Genomic DNA, 23,122 nt, shown 5'->3' with positions numbered 1-23,122 from the left:
TTTTATTTTACACTTATGTCATTTTTATTTTTTTTTACTTAATAGTACTTTATTTTTCCATTTACATGCAAAGATTGTTTTCAGTGTTCATTTTTGTAAGATTTTGATTTCCAAATTTTTTTCTTCTTCCCTAAGACAGCAAGCAACATGATATAGGTTATATATATAAAATCCAAATTTATATATTTGCCAAAAAATTTAATTGGACTTAAATGTCAGATGATAAGATAAATCAACATAGAAAAAGTATAAACTTGTACCACTTTAAGAAAGATTGCCTGCAATTGATGACCTAGTCATTCCTTCCTTCCATTTTATATTGAATTGTAAAATTCTATCCTATAGCATTAAGTGCAATGCCTGATTAGACATTACTTTCTTATGCACTTGCGTAACAGACATTTATTTTCTTTCAGTTTTAGTAATGTGACCTCAATAATGTTTGGTTTGGGAAACTAGATTTAGATAAATGTTGGAATACAACTTGATCCATTACTGCTCCTGAAAGATTCATTATCCTGATTTAGTTGCCTCAGTCATTAATCTTTTTCTCAGTGACAGCATTTGGCATTCCTTAGTGCTTTTAAACAAATAGACTTTTCTAAAAGACTATTAACTTGAAACTTTTCCGAGAAAAAATAAATAAGAGCAGTATATTTAAAGTACAATTCCTCTATCTGTTTCATTATACAAATGATCTCTAATCTCTTCAGGACTTCTGTATGGTATCCAGTGAAGGAACTTCCATCTTGGCATAGAACTTACTGTCTTAAGAGTTAACTTTAGCTCACTATGGTTGCTGTTACACCCATATACTTTAAGCTGAATAACTTAGTTGTAGGTATTAATCTCCGTGACTAATGCAAGTATCTAAATTGCCTCAAAACCACTTATAAATCTCTTAAGTAGGCCTATGGATTTGGTAAGACCCAATTTGTTGCCCTATTACCTCTGATGCCAAAGTCATGATACTTCTGATTATTATGCATGAAAAAATAGAGGACTCAGAAGAAACAGTTAAGAATGCCAAGATAGATGTCACTGAACATGTAACACATAAGCTTACAATATTCTGCAATACTTTCTTTCTCATTTATTTTATTGTATTCAAGGATTGGACCTGTGATTTCACTAAGTAAAAGGAACTCTGCCATAAGAAAATTTCTCTACCTGTTCAGATTAGCACCTGGTATTGGAGCAAAGTTGTTAAACTCACCATTGACAAAACTCCAGATTGTAGTCCAAATTACATTCATTTGGAAATGTTTTAACAAAATAATGATAATAACTAACATTTGTAAAGTGCCTATTATAGCCAGGCAAACTTATTACCTCATTTGATCTTCACCACAACCTAGGGGGAGAGGGAAGTTTACTCCCGTTTTACAGATGAGGAAACTAAAGTGACTTGGCTAGAGTCATGCAATTAGTAACTCTTTGAGGCTGGATTTGAACTTGGATTTTTCTGATTTCCATGCTCTATTCACTGTACCACTTAGATAATATTAATTTTTGTTGTGTTTTCTAAGTCAATATGTAACTCATAGTTATATCCAGTTCTATTTGTGTAGATGTGGGAAGCATTACTATACCTTTCTCTAGTTTTTGATAACCTGCTCAAAGTCAATCAAGTTAATGCAAAATAAAAATAATTTCAGGAGGCACTGAGGGAAGTTATGATAGTTCAGTCATTTTCCAGTAATGTCTAATTCTTTGTGACCCCATTAGGAGTTTTCTTGGCAAAGATAGTGGAGTGGTTTGTTATTTTGTTCTCCAGTTCATTTGACAGATGAGGAAACTGAGGCAAACAGGGGTTAGTGGCTTGCCCAGGGTCACACAGATTGTGTCTGAGGTCAGATTTGGACTCATGAAGATGAGTCTTTCTGATTCCAGTTCTGGTACTTGTTTAAAATTGCTAAACTGACAGATTCTTTATCCCTCTATTTTAATTTTTTTTTCCTCTGTCAAGCATCTAAACATACATACACATAAACACTAATACACATATGTTTCTTTGTATATATGTACATACATTTAGGGATATAAAAGAAGTTATAGAGCACATTTTGTTAAATTAGCTTATATCATAAAGTGTTAATTTATCACAAATATTAAAATAACTTTCCAAATATAAAAGCTAACATTTATATAGCACTTTCTATGTGCAAGGCACTATGCTAAGTACTTTACAAATATGATCACCTTTCATTATCACAGCAATCCATTTTACATTTGAGAAGACCACAACTAATAAGTGTCTAAGGCTAGATTCAATCTGAAGGCTTTCTAACTCTTTGCCTGAAAATTTTCTCCTTTTTTTGATAAGAATGAATGAAGAAACAAATGGAAAAACATCTATTAAGGACACACTAGCTTATCAAACATTGTGTGGTAGGGATTTATTTAGGGAAAAAAAGAGATGTCAAATCCCTTCTCTTAAGGAGCTTACATTCTAATTGGGGGAAACATCTTATATAAAAGAATTCAGTTGCAGGACAGATATAAAGGAAGGAGAGAAGGGAAATTGCAAGGTCCAGGGGTTCTTAGGGTACAATAGCACCTTTGGATGACAATGCCTATGGGTCTGGAGAGCAAATAACAATGCATAACCAACCTTTCCCTGAAGGTTTGTACTTCCTGACTCCCAGGTCACTCAGAAAGTATGAGCAGTCATGATGTGATTATCTGCTTAACTACCCCATGGGGTCTGAGCTGGTGGAGAGGGGCAATGAGGGACAGTGAGGGATGCAGAGAAAATGAAGTGAATTCAAAGAGAAAAGACACCACCCACTTTTTTCTTCCCGCCTGCTTAATAGTATCTCTTCACTCCATGCTTTGAATATAAGACTTTGTTCTATTTTTGCATAATTTTTTTTCATTGACTTATTTTTACTGAAATAGCTGCTGAAGTGTATTTGATTGACAAGAACATATACAGCATTTGCTTTAGTTCAAATCAGACATTCCGTGTCACAGCCAGGAAACACGTGCCCCAACACTCCCCCCCCCTCGGCGTCAAATTCTTGTGGCCATATTTAAACTTACGAAGCTAAAACAAATCTGACCTTATTTTTAAAAGGTTGAGGTTTTTTTGAGAACTGAAAGGGGAGGAAGGGTGAAGTTTGCTTTTACAATATAAACTACTCCATCCTTTTTTCATAGAACTGAAATCTTTCTAAACTCTTAAAATAATGCAGACCACATTTCTTTCATTTCATTTTCAACTCCTGACTCTTTCGTCCAAAAAAAAAAAAAAAATCATAGAAGAAACAGTGTGCTTCATGCCAGACTGGCACCAGGATATATAGCACCACATAGAAATCTGTAAAAAAAAAAAAAAAAAAAAAAAAAAAAAGATCTTATGTGCTGTTTGATGCATTTTGTGCAAGTTTGGTTCTTAACAAATGAGAATTAGGTCCTTTCAAAAGTTGAAGCAGATATAATTTCATCTGTGTGAGCTTCATATATTCTTAACTATTTCAAATTTTTAAATGATGTGATTTAAAAAAAAAAACAATTCATCTGCAAATGGAAAGATGACAAAAAAGGGAGGCAGGACTTTGTAGAAGCAATCACTTGGGGAGGTGAAGGAAGGGAAGATAAAAGAAAAGGGGATAAGAAAATGCTTCCTTCGTCTCTGAGACTGAGGCTTTGACTGTGACCTTGGAACACTATGTATATTGTCAGCTTTAGTTGATGTCATTTTTGTGGAACTGGGTTGTTTTTGATCCTTTTAATCAAAAGATAATTAAATGGGTGTTGGCAGAGTATATTTGGAAATGAAGGTGATGTAAAAATAAGATATTGATAATATTAAGCAAAAACTATATCATATATCACTTCAATCTTCCAGGATGTTTTCTGGACTAGACTTGTGAGTTCTTTGTATAGTCCTACATTTTTATAAGCTATTTCAATACAGATTGTCACCTGTTAAGAAAGATAGGTCTTAATGAATTATCTAGGCCATTAATAAGTTAATTATTTTCCCCAGATTATATAGAGAGAATGTATTAGAGGTTGTGCTTGTACTTAGATCTTCCTGGCACAAAGATTGTATTCTAGCTTATTTGCATTCTGTATTAAAAAACTCTCTTTTTCTTTTAAAATTATCTGTGGTGATTACTATGGAAAGATGTTTTACATGATTGCACATATATAACCTATAAAAATAGTTTATCATCTTAGGGAAGGGGAGGGAAGAGGAAGAGAAAAAATTTGGAACTCAAAATTTTATTTTAAAAATGAATGTTAAAAATTGTCTTTATGTGTAATTGGGGAAAAAATAAAACTATTTAAAAGAAAAAAAATTATACATCAAAAACAGATCTAGGAGGCTGGTCTTGGGGTCAGGAAGACCTGGTACAAGTCTTATCTTTAACCCATTCAGGCTATATCACCCTCGGCAAGTTATTTAATCTCTACTAGCCCAAGTAATTCTCTAAGATTGTAAATTTAAAAAGAAGCTTCTAGTGGTGGGTGAATGAATTATTACATAGAGTGTTATATGTGGATGAAATCACAGATCTATACCCAAACAATTTATTTATTTATTTATTTGTTCATTTATTTATTGTACTTATGGACCATAGCCATCTTGATATCCAGACTATGGAAGCTGACAAGTATTTGTTAAACATTTAATATGTGCATAGTAAATATTAAAGAGAAAATAGAGATAGCAGCCACAGCCTTTATTTACACTGAGGAAGTTTGCATTCTAAAACTACTTATCTTATCTTACCGGCATTTTAAATTAATTTATAAGAGCATGGAATTTTGACTGTGTGTTTAGAAATACTAGCCTTTTTGTGGAAAGCAAAAATACCCATTGTTGCCAACTCCAATTCTGTCTTGAGTAGAAAAGATTGTGGCAAAGAACTAATCATTAAGTTTTCCCCCTGGCTATTCTCAGAGAAAATGAGTTTGTCTTATGATATGATTAGACCTGGAAATCCAAATATATTTTATGTGGTTTATTGCTTGGTTTTTATTTTTTGTTTGTTCTATTCTTCTTACGTTCCTTTTTTTTGTGTGTGTGTTTCTCTCTCTTTTAAGAGTGGCAAATATACAACAGCAGTTGGCCTTGTTAGATAATGAGTCTTGGCCTGGAATAGCTGAAGCAGACAGGGATCGCCTTCAGCTCATTAAAGAAAAAGAAGCCCTCCTCCAGGAACTGCAGCTCATCAGCCAGCAGAGACGATCTCCAGAAGACATTGCCCGGTTGGAAGAGGAGAAACGGCGTTTAGAGGAAGAGATTCAGAGAGCTAGAGCTACATCTGCCCATGGGGCCACAGAAAGGTTTGTGATTCAAATACTGTTGGGGAGAGCTTGGAAGGGAGGGAAGATTGGGGGAGGGCAGCGTCATGCAGTTGTATAACTTTCTAACACTTCACTTTATCAACATATATATATCTACATACTTTGTAAAAACAAAACAAAACACTACAGAACAACTATTGGCATCTTTTTGAATTTCTTTTGGGTCAAGGAAAAAAACTGGGAAGTGGACAAACATATAATAAAGTCTGGTTCTATGCTCTTGAGACCCCCGGCTCTTCTTCTGAGAAGGAAGCAGGTAGAAAACAGTAGCCATTCAAGTGAAAGAGAAAAAACAAGGTAATTGAGGATGGCACTGAAGTCAAAAAGTAGACAGAATGGACTCATGGACCAGTAGTTGGTGACCCTTAGTTCAAATTAGACAATTACTTATTTTCTCACACATTGTAGACCTAATATTTGTTGATATAAAAATGAGAAAAGTTCCTCTTTTGCCTAGAGACACTTTTGAGAGGGCAAAGAACTTGCCCAAGATCACAGCCCTTTGTGTCAGAAATGCTGTAATAGGTAGATAAGAGTTGTTAGGATTTAAATGGATTGATTTCCTGAAATAACCTGAGTAAGAATCCTTCTTCAGACATTTATCAGACATGTGACCCTCTGTGAGTTTCTTTAGGCTTCTGTTTCAACTATAAAATTAGCAGGTTGGTCTCAATGATCTCTAAGATCTGTTTCAGCTGTAGGGTCTATGATCCTATAGACTCAGGTCTTGTTAACTTTGAGGTCAGCCCTATCCACTATACTATGTCACTGCTTTCTGTCATGTCATAGATGAAGAAACTGAAGCTTTTTACTTTACTTATAAGAGTATTAGGAGCCTAGTCAATAAGTATCTACTATGTGCTAAATACCAGTGATACAAATCTATATGTGAGATAATCTCTGGCTTTTAAGCCCAAACCAGCCCAAGAATTCCATTGCTACTTTTCTATTCTTTTCTTTCTCTGTTCCCTTTTCAGTTTTCTTTTATGTGTTATCTTTCTCCATTAGAATGTAATCTCCTTGAGGGCTAGTACTTGTTTCCCCTGGCTCATAATGTTCCTGGCCCATAGAAATCTTAATAAATGCTTTATTTATCTGATTTATTATCTATATATCAACTCTACACAATCTATCTATTCATCAATCTAATCTATGTGTAGCACTCATCTAATATCTATTTATATCATCTATTTAATCTCTATCATCTTTAATAGTATCATTCATCTATCTAAACTATCTATAGCATCTGTCTAATGTATTTATTTAGCTATCTCTAAAAGCTTATGTTCTGATTGGGAGACATCAATCAAACTTAACAGAAATCTGCAGTTAGAAAAGATCTCAGAAAACATTTAATCTGACCTCATTTTATAGATGAAGAAACTGAGACTGAGTGACTTGCTCATAGACACATCGGTAGTAAATATTAGAGGAAAGATTTAAACCCAGTTTCTCCAACTCTAGCCTAGTGCTCTTTTTGCTATGCCTCTCTTCCCAGAGGAATAGTGAGTGACCAGGGAAGTTTGATTTTGGTAATAACAGGAATTGTGGAGCAATAAGAGAGAAGTAGATTGTCTTGGCTTTTCATAGTAGTATTGATTAGATTATTGTTTCCTGAACAAGAACAAAAAGTAGAAAAGTGGACAGTTGGCCAGGGGAAGATTAGTGATCCAGGGCTAAGCACATAACAGGTTACTTGGATGTGGAGGTTCTGGTGACCTACTGTATAACTAGATGGGATTCTATGAATACAGGTCTAGAATGCCAGAATGTTCTTGCAATCTTATCATATTTCTCAAATTAACAAAGAACAGTTTGTGGACAGACTATACTGACATTGAGACTTTCTTAAGGTCATGAAGTTGTTTTCTTTTTCAGATGAAAAGTTTTTCAAAATAATTTTCTTTTTTTAAAAAACAGTATTTTTTCCATTACATGAAAAGATAGTTTTTAACATTCATTTGTTATAAGATTTTGAGTTCCAAATTTCAAAATTATTTTTTTTAAGAAAAACACTTTTCCTTTATTGGTCTCAGGATCCTATGAAGGAATTGAAATTGTAAAGGAATTGCATAATCATATTTTGCCAATTTGCCCACATTTGCCTCATGTCTCATGCTTTCATTTGACAACTGTACTCCTTAACTCATGAAGAACCTGTTTCTATAGTGCTTACATTACTGGTAGCCAGAAGTTTCTCTTAAAACATCAGTCTTATTTTTTGCACTACATATTTATTCTTTTCAGTAGTTAGGTTATTAATGTGTCATATTTTATGGTATCCTTCCTTTTTTTTTTTTTTTTTTTTTGCTGAGGCAATTGGGGTTAAGTGACTTGCCAGGGTCACACAGCTAGAAAGTAAATGTCTGAGATCAGATTTGAACTTAGGTCATCCTGACTTCAGGGCTGATGCTCTATCCACTGTGCCACCTAGCTGCCCCCATGGTATTATTTCTAATGATCTAATGAAATATAATATATTGTGCATGCATAACATAATAGAAAAGTTATTGGGATAATTCACTCAGAATAAAATTTATCAGTTATTTAGGTTAACCCTGCCACTCCTTTTTTCTCCATAATAACATAAACATAATGCTTCAATATGATAGCAAGGTGGCAATGTAGATGGTGAATAAGCCCTGGATTCAGGAGGATCTGAGTTCAAATGTGGCCTGAGGCACTTACTAGTTGTCACTTAGCACTGTTTGCCTTAGTTTCCTCATCTATAAAATGAAGTGGAGAAGGAAATGGAAAATCCTTCTAATAGTTTTGCTAAGAAAATCCTGAATGGCATCATAAGGATTCTGAAATAGCTAAAAAACAATTATTTTAATGATCCCGAAGATTGCTTCTACATTCTACCCTACTTGACCTAATGTATACATAACTATTTCTAATTTTAAAAATCGGCTGATTTATCCCATGCAAAGTGATTGATATTAATGAATCTTGGAAAGTAGAACTACATTAGGGGGATATATGATTTTAATAACATTTTGATTTCTCTCTGTTAGGAGTTCTTAACCTTATTTTGTGTCACAGATCTATTGGCAGTCTGAAAACCTATGGATCCCTTTTTCATACAATGTACATAAAATAACATACATAGGATATAAAGAAAACAAATTACCTGAAAATATAGATGTCAAAATACTAAAAAGCCAGTTTCTCAGACCCCGTGTAAAGTAAGAACCCTGTTATAAGTGTAATAGTAAATTTGTCAAAGCTATGGAAAAATAAGTTGTAATGGAATGGTCAAATTAAGGGCCCTTTTGACAGTTTAGTGAATTCTATGGACTGCTTCTTAGAATGTTTTTAAATTCACAAAAATAAATTATTACCAAAAAAAACCACTTACTTAAATAAAATGTAATTTTTCCTATGGAACTCTTGAAATCTCTATTCATAGATGTCCCTCCCTGTCGTTTATCCCTACACTATAAGGAATCTCTGGCTGAATCAGCTTTCCTTTTCACTGCTCTTTTAATCATGTAACCAGAAAATAAATAATTGCTCAGCCTTTGCCTAAACACTTTTCATGATGCAGAAATCTATTAGATCATAAAGCAGACTTCTACAACCATTTTTTTGTAAAGTTCTAATAAATTGTTATATTCTCAAAAATCAATTTTCCTATAATCTGTAATAATTTTCCTGTAATTCAAGGGTCTCACAACAAATTGGGTATAACCTTCCATAGACTTTATATGGCATTATATAAACATTATAAAATGCCATAGCATGTACAACATTTGGAGTTTAGTGAGACATTTGACAAGTTTCATTCTTTTGGATAATAAAGACATGAACTGAATAAGAATAATATAGATAGATTCACAACTGGTTAATTGTGTCAATCTTTACCTTATTTATACAATTCATAATTTTATAGACTTTATAATGATTATAATGTATATAATGCTCATGTTTATACAGCACTTTGAAAATTCTTTTCTCCTGATAAACTTGTGAACAAAAGTATTATTATCCTCATTTTACAGGTGAGAAAACAGGTTCAGAAAGCCCTTAAGTAAATGATTTTCCCTAAATAATAACTATTAAAGAATATGGCTAACATTGTATATTCAGAAGTTACATTTTTTGCAAAAGAAGGAATTGGGGAGGTAGATGATGATCAATGGTAGGCAGAAGTTCAGAATATATTACAAACTATTTAAGCAGAAAAAGAACAAATAAGGAATTTGAAAAACCGACCATAAACCTATCACTATAGCATGCCATCATAGTGATGGGAGATTTCAATTGTTTAGACTTCTCTTAGAACAGTCTTTTTTCCATATGAAGGAAAGATACTATTTTCTTCATTAGTTTTGATATATTTTAATTTTGAAAAGGAAAAGAAGTTAGAATAGACTGATTTCTCAATAATAATGAGGAACTTTTTGCTTGGAGTGTAATTGGTGAAAACCTTGAGGAAGTGATGACTCCATTTTTTGTGTGTGATAAAGGAAAGAAAGCAAATTATAATATTACCTGTGCCCTAAATTTTGTAGAAAACTCTATATTAAAAAGTTTATAGAAATTAGAGGGAGAGTGTAGAAGAGTCTGGGAGAAGATAATTGAATGACGATCAATGGAACCAGAAGCAGATTTTATTTTATTTTATTTTTTTATTTATTTTTTTAATTTTATAATTATAAAATTTTTTTGACAGTATATATGCATGAGTAATTTTTTTTTATAGCATTATCCCTCTCTCCCTCTACTCCCTCCCCTAGATGACAGGCAATCCTATACATTTTACATGTGTTACAGTATAACCTAGATACACTATATGTGTATAAATCCAATTTTCTTGTTGCACATTGAGTATGAGACAGAAGCAGATTTTAGTAGTGTTGGCATAAACGGATTGCTACAAAATATTGGTAGGATTCTATCACCTAAAATTCTTCCAAGGAAATTAGCTGGGGAGAGAGCTAAACTTCTGAAGACATAGGAGGATTTCAGATGAGAGAATGAAATACAGGTTATTTTTTAAAGAGACTTAATTGGGTGGAATAGGACATTTCTTATTGAATTTAGATTTTAATGATAATAACATGTATAGAAGATGGAAGTAATTACAGGTAATAATAGATGAATAAGAAAGTGAGGGGTTGAATAAGATGGTTTCCAACGTTCCTTTCCATCTTTAGCATGCTATGGTGATGCTGGAAATGAATACAAAGAATAATTTTTAAAACTTCAAATCCTAATAAGTCTTTGGGTATAGCTTCTGTTTAATTTCAATCTAATATGAAAATGGAAACTTATCATGGAGTATGAGAATAAAAAGAGCCTTTAAAAATCTTTCTTTTTTAGGGGAATAAAGGAGAATAGAGTCAGTGAGAAGATGGGTAATGCTAATGATACCAAAAAAATTTGATTAAAGTAAATAACATCAATGCCACATTTAAAAATGCACAGAAGAGGGGGCAGCTAGATGGCGAAGTGGATAGAGCACCAGCCCTGAATTTGGGAGGACCCGAGTTCAAACAGATTTGACACTTAACACTTCCTAACTGTGTGACCCTGGGCAAGTCATTTAAACCCAGCCTCGGCAGGGGGGGTGGGGGGGAATGCACAGAAGAGAAGGAATTTCAAAAAAGGAATAAGACAAGAAGGACAATGTTGTTATTGTGTTAAGTTTCATATATTCTTTAAACAAACAAGTTGTATTTCCTGGCTCTTTTTCTTCTTGATATATTGAAATGTTCATATTTGCTAAGTTTATAATAGAAATAAACTCTGAATTTTAAAATTAAAATAAGAATCTTGCTTATGCAATTGATCCAAGAATTGACAGTTGCCTAAATAAAAATACCTCATTAGAAGATTTACTTCTCAAGCAGAAATAATTTGTATCATATCTTTGAAGAGTAAAAACTATATTAAATTAATTTAAAATAGTAGCAATATAGTTTTTATGGAAATGCTTAAATAGTGTCTTCTTGCCTAGCAGTTAAAATAATGATTTACATCAGAGACAATTTATTTCTATGTTTTCTGGACTTGATCTCTTCAGATAAAAAATGTGATATTTTTGGACTATTTGACAATTAATATCTTATGATGTAAGAATAGGAAGTTGACTGCTTATAGGGTGGTCTCTAATTGGTTTCTTCCCTTGCCTAGCAATTCTAGACTTTCAGTGGAAGAGATTTCTGCTTAGTTTGAATGTTATTTCTTATAGATGCTATTAAAATTTGCATACTCTAGCCATATAAGTATGTCACCTTCTTAGACTCACAATAATATTTTTGAGTGCCTACAGTGGGAACAGAGGGGGTCTCAATATTGGATATCTGGGCAAGAGTAACAGGAACACTTATGAGCACTCAGAGTTAGAGATAGAATCTTATATTCTGTGGTGATAATAATTTTTAGAACTCAAACTTTAGAAGTCATTTAATGTAACCCTTTCATTTTCTAGATGAAAATTTAAATGTACAATAAACAAGTTTGAAAAAAAATTCTTTAGCTTTTTGATTAATTCATAGTAGTTGTACTAAGTAATATTAAGAAAGTAGGTATCTTAAAGAAATTGTGGATGTTTTTTCCTCAATGTTTTGTTAGAGCAGGCTGGTTCAAAGACACCTAAGGTATAAAAACACATTCTTACACTGTCATAGTCAAGAGTTTTGAAATAAAAGCTACATGTTTTTACTTGAAATTATAGTTAAATTTCCTGATATGAAAATATTCATTATAAAAATCCTATCACTAGTGATTATCAAAAGACTGAATGTAAACAATTGGTGCTCTAAGTATGTATTAATAGACATGTCTATGCATGTACACATTCATTTATACATTTTTTATTTCAGGATTCTTCTTCAAGAAAAGCGAAATTGTTTGCTTATGCAACTAGAAGAAGCCACACGTTTAACATCCTACTTACAATCTCAGTTAAAAAGGTATGTCACTCATAAAATTGTGTTACTTTTCTATTTTTATTCTTTGATAATTACAAATAAATGATATTCATTAATTCACATTAGCTGTTCTCATCAACTGGAACATAGATACTGGAATGGATTTGAAATTTTAAAATGGACTAATGAATCATTTGGACAAAATAAGATGGAAAAAAGGCAGAAAATACAGTCTAAAAAATTCCTATCTGTTCCAGAGAATGAGTTCAAGGAAAAATACATTTGTCTTCAGAGCAACAAAACTTCTGGCAAACTTATGCATAATCAAATGATTTATAATGTTTAAAATAATAGTGCATAGGAGTATCTGAATGATTATGTGTATATACACATGTCCATAAGCCTTTTTCTTATTAATAAGATGGAAATTTATAAAATTAAAATTCATTTTAAGAAAAAAATTGAAGAATCAACTTCATATTAAGAAACCAAAAAATTTGTGGTTGATATTTGTATTTTTTCCCATAACAAAAGAATTCTAAAAGGAGTGGGGGAATAACTTGGACAAGTAATTGTAATTTAATTTAAAAAAATTTTTAAATTCACACATAGAATTATTACATACATACACACACACACACACACACACTTCTGACTGGAACATATTTTATCTAGATTTCTTAGCTTTAATTTAATTTCATTAGCTTTGACATTTTATTTCATCTTCATGCAATAATTTTATTTCACATTTTCCTCAAAGGGAAAAAATGACTCAATGAGAGGTAAGTTAATAAAATTACAGTGTGTTGATAAAAGAAAGTGGAAACACTAATGTCTATAGACTCATTAACTATAAAATGAAAGTAGGTAACATCTTTTCTATTTGAAAATTAATAGTATTTATACTTTAGCACTAAAGAGTAGAAATAAAGTAATGATTGCAAAGGCAAGTTAATTTAATTAATTTAATAAAGTTAAGTTAATTTAATTGTGTTTTTTGATTGAATGTTTTATTGATTTATTTTCATTATTTTCTTCCCCAAAACAGTCATGTTCTAAGTCCTGATTAAATAGAGTTCTCTGATTCACCACCACAGATAGATTTGACTAACCAAAAAATTGGCAAACAAGAAAAGTTTAAAAAATAGATGCTAAATTATCATTTGATGATTAATTTTTGAAGGAAAAATTGAAGAATATCAATATTTTGTAATGCCTTCTGTGTGGAGAGAAATATTGCCTGTCAAAAAGAATGAGGTGTTAGTTATTTCTCTGCTTAATTTTTTTTTTACATAAAACAGTAATTATTAACAAAAGACAATATTCAAATGCTAACAGTTACTATTAGCAGAAGGAGGTATTTTTATTTTTCATCTTACATTTCATTTTATATTTGTGGAATATAACAGTATGCAAGTAGAAGTCCTGAAAGTATAGTAATAAAGCTTGCATTTTTTTTTTTTTATTTCAGCTTATCTGCCAGCACTCTGACAGTATCCTCTGGGAGTAGCAGGGGGTCACTGGCATCTAGCCGGGGATCACTGGCATCCAGCAGGGGTTCTTTAAGCTCCATCAGCTTTACAGACATCTATGGCCTTCCCCAGTATGAAAAATCTGATGCAGATTATGGCCAGCATCTGCGCTTTGATCTAATTCCGTTTGATTCCCTGGGGAAAGATGCACCATTCTCTGAGTCCACTGGACATTCCAACTTCAATAAGCAAAGGAGGTCCCTGGACACACCTCAGTCCCTAGCTTCCTTGTCTTCTCGTTCCTCTTTGTCTTCTTTGTCTCCACCAAGTTCCCCATTAGACACACCCTTTCTTTCTGCCTCTCGGGATTCCCCTCTTGCTCAGATGTCTGATGGATTTGAAATGTTAGGGATGGGAGCTCTAGAAAGGCTCAGGGCTCAATCCTCAGCTTTGGGGGAGGATGAGACACAGGGGACAACTTCACTTCAACATTCTGGATATCATGGGGATAATGAAGGAGTTCGAGAACAGCCACGACCACAACTGGCAAATGCCCCAACTACTAGTGGAAGTAAGTGTTTATAGATAAGATTAGCAGGGGCAGGGGTGGAAGTTGGAGAAGTTGACACAATTTAATATTTAAAAGTCTTCTTCTCCCTCTTTGGTTTAACTTAGTTATTACTTAGTATTAAGTAATACCAGGTTGGGGATTTTTATAACTGGCAAAACCAGGATAACGTGAATTTTGTACTTAGGTGCTTTTGAATAATGCTGCAAACCCAGAAATGATATTATTGTCATCATCATATATATATTATACATATTGTGTGTGTGTGTTTTATATATCGATTAAGAACCAAATAAGGACCAGAAGAGTAATGGTAACTGTTTACTTCTTCTGTGTGGCCATGTTGCCTTTTTTAAAGGAAATAAAGAAAAATTTAAAATAATAATTATTTAATCTATTTTTTCCATCCTTTCATTTAAGGCTATAAAAAACTAAGTTTTTAGATAGGTAGAATAATCATGAACCTTTATGTCCCAATTCCTCGTTTTCCTTTCAAGTTTCCTCCACACTCTCACCTCATATCCCAAGTCACCTCAGGTTTAGTTTCAAAACTTTCATTGTTTACCATTGCTATTCTGACAGATACCAAATAGTCTCGGTATTAACTTTAAGTTGCAATTGTTTCAAAATGTATTTTCTTAGCGCCACCATGTGGTAAATTATCATATACCACAGCCAGATGACTGGAAACTTTCCATGAAGATTATAACAATACACTAAACAAAGTAGTCTAAATAGAGCACTCTTGAAGTCCAGGGTATGGATAAGGTTTCATTCATAGTTATCAAGCCCACAACTGTAACTTCCATGAGGAATATAGAAATAATGTAGTATAAATCTGTAATATTTATGATAATAAATAAATAATATTTATTATCATCATCTGTATTAGTAGAGTTCCTATACTAGGAATTATGTATGCAGATGAGATTAGAAACCAGAATCTCTCTTCTCCTTTGCACTTTTCTCTTCTATCACAGAAGCTAAAATGTTCATTAAATAAAACATGTTTTTAAAAATATACTCTAAACTTCTTTTTTTTTTTTACTAGAGAAAACTGAGGTTCAGAATAGTTTATCAGCTTACCTAAAAATATAAAACAATATTGCTGTGTCTAGTAAGCAGTTTTAATATGAGGGGAAAAGAATGTTTTTCTGAAATAACTTCTTTTCACATAGACTTCAATCAGTTGGACTAATTATTTTTTTATTTTATTTTATTTTTTTTTGAGGAGAGGGAAGGGGAAGTATCCTTTGATTTGAAATATTCATTTCACAAACTATATATTTTAACTTTTAAATAACCAGCGTATGTTTAAGTTAAAATTTACCATGATCTTAATATAATTTTCTGGTTTTAGTATGTAGTATATATTTATTTTTCTCATTCATTTATTAACATATTAATTAATGCCTATATTCATGGTATGTTTTCAAATGTTAGTTTAGAAAATCTATACCTTTTCACTCATTGCTTTTTATCTTATTCCTCATGCGGCACAACAGAAAAATTCACTGTAAGTGAACTTGGTATTTTTTTGTTACCTTTGACTTCTAGATTTTTATTGCTTTGCTGTCTAATAAATAGGTTAGCTAGTATTACAAGATATACAGAAGTGGTATCTTTGTGGTAGTCTTAGAACTTATCACATAGATTATTGCTTTATTTTTTAAGGTTGGTGATGACTACAGAATCCTTTTCACTTGTATAATTTTTAAAAGAAATTTTCAAATATTATACACTAGGGCTATAAACCTATGTGTGATATACTTTTTTTACTATGTTCCTCCTTCCTTTTATTCAGACATTTTTATGCCCTTTGGAATGTGTGTTAGGGTACATAAATGGTGTGTGTGTGTGTATATATATATATATTTATATTTAAACAAAGATAAGAAATTTTAAAAGTAAATGTAGCTCCAAGATTTCTAGTCCCTAGTGATTAACTTCATTGCATTGAAACCCAAGAGCAGATGTTTTGGGATGTTGAGTGGTTTCTTCCATGTTTTTCTCCCCTCAACCAAGGACAACTATTGACAGTACATCTTTCAATTTAACTTTTGTGGTGATGCAGATCTAGTGAATTCTTCTTTTATTTTGATTTCTGAATTATCATTTATAAGAATGATGGCGAGAGAAAAGAATAGTATTTTCATTAAAAACAAAAATAGCATTAGTATGCTGTCAGATTGCTTGGAAAGCTTAGTTTTAGTGTAATTAATGAAATGAAAATCATATTTGTCCCCTCAACTCTATGGCATGATATTAGAAGATTTTTATGAGTCCAGCTTATTAAGTACAGACTTGATACTTTATACATTTTGGGTGGCTTTTATTGTGTAGTTTGGTTGAATAGAAAATGAGACCAACTAAAATTTTAACACTGGTCTTTTCTGATCATTGTTGTATAGACCTTTTTCACTCCTTGATTGTTAAAAATCAGTATTTTCTTCCAAAAAAAGTACATGGTTTCTTTTTTAGACATAGTTATTGTGGTTTTTCTATTTTCTTTTAAAATAAAATTTTATTGGTCTATGATGGCCATTTTTTAAAAACCCCATTATTGAATGCCTATTTATAAACTACTCTTGGACCAATATTATTTTAATCTATTGTTGCACATATTGGTTAAGGAAAAAAAAGGTTTTTTTTATCGGTGATTTCAAAATATTTCTTACAGTGTTCTATAATAACAAGGGGAGGAAGTTATTTTAAAGATTTCAAATAGTGGTTTTTCTTTTTAAATAATTTTTCAGAGTTTTTAAAGAGGTCTAGTTATTTTTAGCCATGAAGAAAAGTAACCCTCAAATTTTTTTTTCCAGTTTTCCAACAGAAAAAGCTGGATCTCACTCTATTTTTTTTTAAAAGATAGATCATAATAGTCATAGCTAGAAATTTTCATTTCATGTTTTCATCAATAATAATATAACTTATTAATTTTCTTATAGATGTCAAAATGTATTGTCACCTTTTAACTCTGTTTATTTCTTTTCTCTCCAGCAGTTACTTTAAGAGAAGATAGTGCTAGAAGGTCAGAGAGAAGGGCCAGACGGGTTTCTGCATGTCTCTCTGATTATTCGCTGGCTAGTGACAGTGGTGTATTTGAACCTTTAACCAAAAGGTTGGCCATAGGATTTTAATCCTTTTTTCCAATAAATAATTTGTTGATATGATATTGCAATGCTCTCTCTACATCCTAAACAAAATGATAATACTGATTCCTTAATATAGTAGTACACTTAGATTTGCAGTATTAAAATATATGACTTTTTCTCCATCTCCGTGAATATGGTTTATGGTTAAATCCAAAGAGGGAAATTCCTTTGTGGGCTTATGGAGGTGGTAGTGGATTGGTCTTTTCCCATCATCCACCTATTTTCCTATAGGGAAGATTGCTGCCTTCACACTGACTCAGTGAGTCAGTCATATAATAAGCATTTATTAATAATAAATTTGTTGTGTGTTATAAATGTATTAATTTAAAATAAATATGTGGTCACTGACTCCCGTGCCAGTAAATATATTTTTATGTTCCCTTGTTCTATGGGAAGGAAAATCAGTGTGATTCAACTGTTCATACATAAAAGAGAATATTGATCAATTGTAATTTGTGTTCCTGCTTTATTTTGTCATTTAAAAAACAACCACCCAGCTGATTACAATTACTTTTAAATATTGAAAAGTTTTCTTTATCTTCTTATAATTATTGGCATACTATGTTTAATTGAGTTTGTACTGCCTGTCAGTATCAAGAATTTCCTTGAAAGTCATTAAAAAAAAAAACAAACCACAAACTTTATTTATTTATTTATTTTTGGCTCCAGGATATTCACCTATGGAAATATAGGAGATAAATGTCATGAAAATATTTCTTTGAATCTAGACATAGAATAAGGGAAAATATTTTATTGCTAAAGATCCTGCTGTGTAAAAGATAACATCTTTCTTTAGCAAGGACCCTAAAAAAATCAGTATTGGATAGATATTCTTTCCCTTTATAACCTTTAACCTATAACCATTATTAAATAAAATAAATTATTTATTATAAAAATTTTATCAGCTTTTTGCATACTCTCCTCAACATAATCGATCAATAAGTATTAAGTAAGTTATTTCTTTGTGCCAGATGTTATCTTTAGTGCAGGATATGCAGATAAAAAACTAAAGTGGTCTATGCCCTCAAGGAACTTACATTTTAATGGGAGAGACAGTGTGTACATGAATACAAAAAAAGTGATGATAATGATAGCAACAATAACAGAACTATTTTTCACATACATCATATATAAGTAGTAAAATTATTATTATTCCCATTTTATGGATAAGGACTGAAATTTAGAGAGGGTAAGGGATTTATTTGTTTAAAATCATTTCTCTTAAAAAGTTAATTCAAAGGATTTGAATCTAAGTCTTTCTATCTCCAAATTAAATACTTGACAATTTCACTTATGTAATAACTTTGGATTATTATTATGATTACTTAGGTTATGGATGAGTATCCATGAATACAATATAGGGCAACATTGTAGTATGTAATTGACTTAAGTTTACAATATAGAGTAACATGTACTATTTACTTGATAACAGCAGTTTCTAAACCTTAGAAATAGTAAATAAATGTGATTTGTTGTTATTGTTGCTATCATCACTATTAGGTATTTTTTTTTATTTTTATTTAAAAATTTTTATTTAAAAAATTAGAAAAGGTTTCTAATAATTATATATGTGTGTGTATTTAGTATATATACTATACACACACATGCACACAGACTTTATATGGTATAGTATATAAAGTACATAAATATAATATAGCATAGTGTATACATTTATATGTCCTATGTATATTGCATATGTTCCATACACTATGTTTAGTTTATACTATGTAAAATTTAAAGTATCTTCTCCAAGGCAGAAAGCAAAAGTCTGTTTTGCAAAAAATTCAGAACCAAATGACCATTAAAGAGCTAGTATGAGAACACTTAGATTCATTGAATTGCATATGTTGGTAATTGACAAAAGAAGAAATAAAAGGAGAATGTGTGCAGCCCATGTTAGCAGTATGTTTAAAATGGGTATAAAGGTGAAATAGATCTAAGCTATTTTGACCACTGTTTTAGTATAGTGTTTAGTAACTGACACCTTTTACATACTCTCCCTTTTTTTCTTGTGTGTATCTTAATCTGACTTGGGTCTTTAATGACACACTTTGGTCTTTAATTAGACACTGATGATTCTCTGCCTTGGCTTCTTCAGGGTTTGTTTTTTTGGTTTTTGTTTTTCTAAGCTACAATTTATATTTTTCTTTAAGGTGTGCAAAGCACTTTATGAACATTATCACAATTGATCCTCACAATAATCCTGGGAGGAAGGTCCTATTGTTACCCCTCATTTACAAAATACAAAAATTTACAAATAAGGTTAAGAGTTATGCTCTCTTTCTAAATAAATTGTCCAGGTTGATAGACTGAAGTCAAATTTGAACTAGGGTTTCTCTGATTCTGGGTCCAGTAGTCTGTCCAATTCACCATCTACTTGTGGGTTATTCCTTAAAAGAATAAGACTTATGTAGACAATGTTCCGTAAAAGAGACATTAATCCTGATGTAACTTTCTATTTTTAAATTTTAGGGTAATTTTTAATATCGATTTTTCAAAGTCCTAAGTACTTTGAGGGAAAAAAATGAGAGTCATTATTTGGTTCCAAATTGAGCTCATACTCCAGATTGCCATTTCTCATTTAGGGAGATGAAGTAGTTCAATAGTCTTGAGTTGTTTTTCTTTTCTTTCTTTCAATCTCTAATTTTATGACTGGACTTAATTAAAATGTGAGTGGTAGACTTAGAACATTTTTTCTATATCTATACAGGAGAAGCCAAGGGGAGAATCATAGCATTTAAAAGTTGGAAGGACACTACCTTCTTCCTATTATAGATGAAGAAATTGAGACTTGGAGAGGTGAATTGACTTATGACCAGTTAGTAGCAGAACAAAACTTCTGAATCCCAGTCCACTAACTGAAATTTGAGTAATTATCTACTCAGAAGACAATCAGATAACTTAGACCAACAATAACTTGCAATCTGAGCAGCCTTTCTTCAAAAATAGTTTTTGGGGATTAATATCATCTGAATGATTGATTCAGTTCTGATCACTTATCAATCATTTGTTAAGTACTTAATCTATACCAGGCCCTGTATTAGGTGCTGAGATTATAGAGAAAATAATAAAAGTCTCTGAACTCTCCAGCTCTCTACTGGAGAGAGTCACTTGGCACATTTCCCTCAAAATAGCCCTATTAGGTAGGTAATCCAAATATCATTATTAATTTAATATATATATATAATTTATATTTATTCTAATAATGCATTTAATAGCAATAATTTTATATTTAACAATTTAATTAATACACTTAATGGACTAGGAAACCAAGGCAGAGAAGGTGAGTGACTTACCTGCTGTCACAAAGTAAATGCTGTAGGCTGGCCTCAGATCCAGGACTGTTGTGCTAATAGCATTCACTGCTTTTAGTCAGTTTTCATTTCCTCTAAAGGCATATGGGAAATAGAAAAATCAAAACTATTAGTCTACTTAATTATGTATTAGCTAGTCCAGTGAAAAGCTTGAAAAGTGGAAGTCAATTATACTTTTAGTCATCTGTAAAAATATTTCAAGAGTTCACATTCCTAGAAATGCATATAAGTATGTAATTTATTGTCTCTTTAATTCATTATTTATTTAATTGGAATAATGGTCATAAAATGCTCCATAAACCTTATGGATAAATGTAACATCTTAGGGAAGAAGGTCTGTGTTCAAGTTCTGCACCAGACACCTGCTAAGTGGGTGACTCTGGGCAAGTCACTTAACTTCCTTGCAACTCTCTAATTTTACAAATCCTCTAACAGCTGCCAAATTGCATTGGTATTATGAGAATTTCCTGATTGGGAAGCTACCTTTACTAATGAAAGCATCAGCCTAGCTACAAGAAAATTAATTATTGTTTTCCCCTTATTAGCATATGTCTATAACCAATCCACACAGGGGAAGAAAGAATTTCTGTTTATCATATTGGTTTATTGTTTCAAAGTTCAGAGTGAGAAGTGGTTTGGTACAGCAGGAAAAGTCTGATTTGAAGTCAGAACATGTGAGTTCTAATCTCGGGTCTGTCAATTACTATACATATATTACATACACACACACCGTGGTCATGAGCATTGTCAGGCCATTCTCTAAGACTATGGAAAAGATGCTGATGTTCATTGGTAAGTGGAGTTTCTTTATTGGGAGTTCTTTCTGCAAGTTCATTCCAAAAGCAGTATTTTCTGGTAAAAAGAGAATCACTAACATGGGGAACTTTTAGTGTGGTATCTGATGGATTTAATTTCCTTAGAAGAAATTTAACCTTATCCTTTTCCCAATTGTCAGTAGGAATGAGGATACTGAGGAGCCTGCATACAATGATGCCAGCACTAATGAAGAGCCCCAGATCCATGTGGGATTTTTGTAAGTTCAGGCTAAATCTGCTCCCTTCTTTGCTAGTACAGTGAAGGTGGTAGCTAGATTCCCCTCTCCCCATCCCTCCACTGCCAAAGAATTGAGGAGACATATCTTCTCACATACCCTCTTTGGGTCTGAGCTTTCAGCAAGTGTTTACTGAGTACTTGCTATGGCACCATTATGAAATGGAGAGTGGAAAGGAACCAGTATATTAAGTGCAGATTAGGAAACCTGGGCCCTAATGGGACAGGTACAAAAAGAAACAAAAAAAGCCCTCAGTGCACATTTCTTGTCTGTAAAAATTATCACAAATCTTGCTGGGAATTGAGAAAACCATTCCTATCTGCTACAGGATGAGGAGACTTGTGTAGCCTATTAGTTTTTATTCCTCAATTTTCATCTTCTCTTGGTTTCCAGCTACAGTTTTTTCCTTTAAAGGGGTAGCTATTAAATAACTGACAGAATAATGACAATAATATGTCCAGCCATAAAACAAAGCAGCTTTGTGTAAGTTGCAAAGAAATAGCACCATATATGGTGTATGTTTTTAAAATATGTCTATATATGTACATATATATTTATGTATGTATATGTATATATCCTTTTATTCTCATTGCTATAGTTCAAATTGAGATTTGACTCTTTGCTCTCCCAACTCCCAACCCCTTTATCCAGGGGTTTCATGGTAATGAATTGACTGTTTATTTTCTAGGCATGATAGAGGAAATGATTGTCTCCTAGTGAATGTTCTCCAGCTCAAGAATTTTGCTGGGTTGATTGTGAAAGAAGGCTGCAAGATGTAAGTGAACACTCTAATTCAACGTCAGCTCTTCAAATTCAAAGATCTAGGGTTTCCCTAGTCTTATGGTAGTCTGCCTTTGGAAAGAGGACTAAGCTTAACCTTAGCAGTTTGGTAGAGCTTTCCAGAGATTGCTTTCCCTATGGGAATAATCTTAGAGTGGTGGTGTAAAATTCAAATAGAAGTGGATCTGCAGAAAACCATTATTTGTGTTAAATTGTATTTTGTTTTGTTCAACATTTCCCAATTACATTTTAATCTGATTTAGCCTCTTTTGGAATGTGAATTTGATACCTCTGTCTTAAACATTGGGGGTCAGACTTTTAGTAAAGAGGAATATAAATAATCTAAATTTTTAGGTGAAAAATAGATTAATAGAAATTCAAGGAACAACCTACTCAAATGAATTCTTATTTTAACACACACATACTTGTGTATATAGAGAAGCATCTACACATATGTTACACACACTATCTAAATTTATGGGATATAAAGTGAAATTTTTTGAAATATTTCTATTTTGAAATAGAAAATCTGTAGAAACTCACTAATTTAAATTGGTTAGAGGGAGATGACCAATATGA

General features: G+C 32.1%; 1 protein-coding gene across 6 annotated transcripts in view; it reads left to right on the top strand.

Annotated features, from left to right (window-relative positions):
- Positions 1-23,122, top strand: part of WWC3 (WWC family member 3) — a 176,752-nt gene that overhangs the window by 136,640 nt on the left and 16,990 nt on the right. For 3 of the 6 annotated variants that reach the window (XM_074300022.1, XM_074300026.1, XM_074300029.1), the window contains exons 9-14: positions 5,059-5,301; positions 12,156-12,245; positions 13,675-14,246; positions 17,244-17,364; positions 21,668-21,745; positions 22,452-22,538. In XM_074300022.1, coding sequence (XP_074156123.1) covers positions 5,059-5,301; positions 12,156-12,245; positions 13,675-14,246; positions 17,244-17,364; positions 21,668-21,745; positions 22,452-22,538 — 1,191 coding nt within the window. The remainder of the gene's footprint in view (positions 1-5,058; positions 5,302-12,155; positions 12,246-13,674; positions 14,247-17,243; positions 17,365-21,667; positions 21,746-22,451; positions 22,539-23,122) is intronic. The other 3 variants (XM_074300025.1, XM_074300024.1, XM_074300023.1) reach the window with 3 other exon arrangements.

Source organism: Sminthopsis crassicaudata, chromosome 3 (genome assembly GCF_048593235.1).
Source record: "Sminthopsis crassicaudata isolate SCR6 chromosome 3, ASM4859323v1, whole genome shotgun sequence".
Classification (NCBI taxonomy): domain Eukaryota; kingdom Metazoa; phylum Chordata; class Mammalia; order Dasyuromorphia; family Dasyuridae; genus Sminthopsis; species Sminthopsis crassicaudata.
This window is presented reverse-complemented; position numbering and strand designations above follow the sequence as displayed.